The sequence below is a fragment of the Protomyctophum parallelum genome (genome assembly GCF_964188405.1).
Source record: "Protomyctophum parallelum genome assembly, chromosome: 9".
In the NCBI taxonomy this organism is placed as follows: domain Eukaryota; kingdom Metazoa; phylum Chordata; class Actinopteri; order Myctophiformes; family Myctophidae; genus Protomyctophum; species Protomyctophum parallelum.
The window spans coordinates 52,748,715-52,753,416 of NC_139706.1; the positions used below are offsets into that span (position 1 = coordinate 52,748,715).

The 4,702-nt window shown below is 49.1% G+C and overlaps 1 protein-coding gene across 1 annotated transcript in view; it reads left to right on the forward strand.

Annotated features, from left to right (window-relative positions):
• blmh (bleomycin hydrolase) overlaps positions 1–4,214 on the forward strand; it is an 89,984-nt gene extending 85,770 nt beyond the window's left edge. The window contains exon 12 of the mRNA XM_083773014.1: positions 3,808–4,214. Within this exon, the coding sequence (XP_083629140.1) occupies positions 3,808–3,956 (149 nt within the window). The 3' untranslated portion in view covers positions 3,957–4,214. The remainder of the gene's footprint in view (positions 1–3,807) is intronic.
• The last annotated feature ends 488 nt before the right edge of the window (positions 4,215–4,702 follow it).

Sequence of the window (4,702 nt, forward strand, 5' to 3'; positions counted from 1 at the left end):
TCGCTCCTCAAACGATTCGCTGAGTGACCGGCTGCTGCCCTCTCTGTCGGGACCAGCCCAAACGATTCGCTGAGTGACCGGCTGCTGCCCTCTCTGTCGGGACCAGCCCAAACGATTCGCTGAGTGACCGGCTGCTGCCATTTAGAAAGAAAACAACTTTAAATACTTAACAATGCTTAAAATAATAAATCTGCACAACTTCCTTGCTTCTGGATGAGGAAGCATTACAGGCAAAGGCTCAACTTATGTAACTTAGATAGCGTTTGATGTATTACAGCACAATCTGCCTTCTCTGAAACACCCTGGACAACGCTCCACACGTCCCAGACTCTTCTCCCTTCTCTAAGACACCCTGGACAACGCTCCACACGTTCCAGGCTCTTCTCCCTTCTCTAAAACACCCTGGACAACACTCCACACGTCCCAGACTCTTCTCCCTGCTCTAAAACACCCTGGACAACGCTCCACACGTCCCAGGCCCTTCTCCCTTCCCTAAAACACCCTGGACAACGCTCCACGCGTCCCAGACTCTTCTCCCTTCTCTAAAACACCCTGGACAATGCTCCACACGTCCCAGACTTTTCTCCCTTCTCTAAAACACCCTGGACAACGCTCCACACGTCCCAGACTTTTCTCCCTTCTCTAAAACACCCTGGACAATGCTCCACACGTCCCAGACTCTTCTCCCTTCTCTAAAACACCCTGGACAACGCTCCACACGTCCCAGACTCTTCTCCCTTCTCTAAAACACCCTGGACAACGCTCCACACGTCCCAGACTCTTCTCCCTTCTCTAAAACACCCTGGACAACGCTCCACACGTCCCAGACCCTTCTCACTTCTCTAAAACACCCTGGACAACGCTCCACACGTCCCAGACTCTTCTCTAAAACACCCTGGACAACGCTCCACACGTCCCAGACTCTTCTCCCTTCTCTAAAACACCCTGGACAACGCTCCACACGTCCCAGACTCTTCTCTAAAACACCCTGGACAACGCTCCACACGTCCCAGACTCTTCTCCCTTCTCTAAAACACCCTGGACAACGCTCCACACGTCCCAGACTCTTCTCCCTTCTCTAAAACACCCTGGACAACGCTCCACACGTCACAGACTCTTCTCCCTTCTCTAAAACACCCTGGACAATGCTCCACATGCCCCAAACTCTTCTCCCTTCTCTAAAACACCCTGGACAACGCTCCACACGTCCCAGACTCTTCTCCCTTCTCTAAAACACCCCGGACAACGCTCCACACGTCCCAGACTCTTCTCCCTTCTCTAAAACACCCTGGAAAATGCTCCACACGTCCCAGACTCTTCTCCCTTCTCTAAAACACCCTGGACAACGCTCCACACGCCCTAGACTCTTCTCCCTCCTCTAAAACACCCTGGACAACGCTCCACACGTCCCAGACTCTTCTCCCTTCTCTAAAACACCCTGGACAACGCTCCACACGTCCCAGACTCTTCTCCCTTCTCTAAAACACCCTGGACAACGCTCCACACGTCCCAGACTCTTCTCCCTTCTCTAAAACACCCTGGACAACGCTCCACACGTCCCAGACTCTTCTCCCTTCTCTAAAACACCCTGGACAACGCTCCACACGTCCCAGACTCTTCTCCCTTCTCTAAAACACCCTGGACAACGCTCCACACGTCCCAGACTCTTCTCCCTTCTCTAAAACACCCTGGACAACGCTCCACACGTCCCAGACTCTTCTCCCTTCTCTAAAACACCCTGGACAACGCTCCACTTGTCCCAGACTCTCCTCCCTTCTCTAAAACACCCTGGACAACGCTCCACGTGTCCCAGACTCTTCTCCCTTCTCTAAAACACCCTGGACAACGCTCCACACGTCCCAGACTCTTCTCACTTCTCTAAAACACCCTGGACAACGCTCCACATGCCCCAAACTCTTCTCCCTTCTCTAAAACACCCTGGACAACGCTCCACACGTCCCAGACTCTTCTCCCTTCTCTAAAACACCCTGGACAACGCTCCACACGTCCCAGACTCTTCTCCCTTCTCTAAAACACCCTGGACAACGCTCCACACGTCCCAGACTCTTCTCCCTTCTCTAAAACACCCTGGACAACGCTCCACACGTCCCAGACTCTTCTCCCTTCTCTAAAACACCCTGGACAACGCTCCACACGTCCCAGACTCTTCTCCCTTCTCTAAAACACCCTGGACAATGCTCCACACGTCCCAGACTCTTCTCCCTTCTCTAAAACACTATAGAATGAACTTGCAGTCACAGACTGTGTGCCGTCCTCCTAACAGTGTCTCTGTCTACCATTAACTGACAGCCAGCCAAACTCCCTTTAAAACTCCCCACGGCGAGTCAGGTCGTAGCAGTTCCAGAGCTCCGGTTTTAATTCTCTTGATGTGTGTATAAGGTACATGGTAAACTGCAATATAATATTAAAAAAAACTAATATTCCATCAGAAAACGACAAAGACAAAAAGGATCATTTTGAGACGATGCGTACGATGGCGAACACAGAAATCAGCGAGATGTTTCTGTAACAAAGCTAAAATCTCTGACTGCTGTCTAACCCATTTTGGGGGCGGGAACCCCTTTTGGTGTTTAGCATTATGTTATGCTTTAGCTTTATTGAAAAATAGCAGATCTACAAGCTCATAGCGCGCCACCGAGTGGCGCGCTATGAGCTTGTAGGTCTGCTATTTTTTTGAAAAATGTCAGAATGGGTTAATCAGACCAGTGTGTGTGTCCCAGTGGAAACCTCGTATGAATCTGATCTCAGGTCAGAATGGGTTAATCAGACCAGTGTGTGTCCCAGTGGAAACCTTGTATGAATCTGATCTCAGGTCAGAATGGGTTAATCAGACCAGTGTGTGTCCAGTGGAAACCTCGTATGAATCTGATCTCAGGTCAGAATGGGTTAATCAGACCAGTGTGTGTCCCAGTGGAAACCTCGTATGAATCTGATCTCAGGTCAGAATGGGTTAACGTGATCATTGGTCAGGAACGAGACGAAGTCGAGTTCCGCGAGCATCACTGAAGTGACGCACTAAAGAACCCCCTCAGGGACCCCTGGAGAAAAATCGTCCGTCTCTCACATACAGCAGCGTGCACACACACACATGCACACGCACGCACACACGCATGCACACACACACACCCACATGCACACACAGCTTGTCAAACACACGCTGATTAATGTCCAAATAGCGTTGGAGGTTTAAGTCTTTTTAGAGACTCTTCTTCTTGACAGACATCTGGGCCACAGATCTGTGTGTGTGTGTGTGTGTGTGTGTGTGTGTGTGTGTGTGTGTGTGTGTGTGTATGTGTGTATGTATGTATTTGGTTAAAATGGGTAGGGTTTAAAAAAAGGCAAGAGTTTGCTCTGGTGCACTGGCCTAAAAGTGGGTCCTCAAAAACTGCTAAAACTTCTGAAATGTATGTATTTACGTAAGTATGTATGTGTGTATGTATTTTAAAAGGGGAGGCTTTTTGGTAAAAATCCCTGCCCGCAATACCTTCATATATTTAAAATGAGTCCAAAATAGGGTTACCAGTGAAGGTCTGTGTGTGTGTGTGTGTGTGTATGTATGTATGTATGTATGTACTTGTGAATTTAATATGTATTTATGTCTGTTGTGAGTCTGGCGTAGAGGATTTCATCCTGTGCTGGAAATCTTTTCAATGAATTTCAATGACGTAAAAAGATCTGTGTTGTTACAGCCGATTGGCTGTCTCCCCTGTCCGTCTCCTCATCCTGACTGCTGATTGGTTGTGTCTCCTCATGCTGACTGCTGATTGGTTGTGTCTCCTCCTACAGGCTACCTGATCATGACAGACGATTGGTTCTCTGAGTACGTGTACGAGGTGGTCGTGGACAAGAAGTACCTCGCCCCCGAGGTCCTGGAAGTGATGCAACAGGAGCCCGTCGTACTTCCTGCCTGGGACCCAATGGGAGCCCTGGCATAAGGGGCCCGCCCCCCCCCCCCCCCTGCCTGTCTGGGAGCCAATGGGAGTCCTGGCATAAGGCCCCGCCCCGCCCCCCCTGCCTTCCTGGGAGCCAATGGGAGCCCTGGTGTAACTCTGGAAGACCCCCCCCCCCCACTCATCGATAGGCTGGTTTTTATTCTCTCTGATTAAAGCCCCTCCCCCCCCCCCCCCCCAAACGCCTCATTATAAAAAAATAATTCTAATAAAGTTTTTCTTTTTTCTTTTTTACTGCGATGACGTCGTTTCCTGTCTGCCTTATTTCATTCCTGTGTCTTTGTGGTTTTCCTTCATTTTAACCTTTAGACGATTCTACAGAACCCGTGTTTCTCATGTCAACGACCCCCAGAATTATAAGTAATTGGCCGCCGACCCCCATCTGAAAATATGTTGTGTCCCCCCACCCCCCGAAGCAAAGCTTGTAGATCTGCTATTTTTGAAAAATCGTGAAAAATCGTGAAAATGTGGCACAAATCTTTGAATATATACTTTTTATTTATTTTTCGACGTCTGGCCTAAATTCCCACACAGGATTCATTCATTCATTCAATCGTACCGGCCAGGATTTTCCCTCTGGTTCAACCCTTATTTTGAAGGGCCAAAACCAGGGACCGGATGTTATGTTACTCACACTGTGTTGTCGGAGTGGATATTAGACCGGATGTTATGTTACACTGTTGTCGGAGTGGATATTAGACCGGATGTTATGTTACTCACACTGTGTTGTC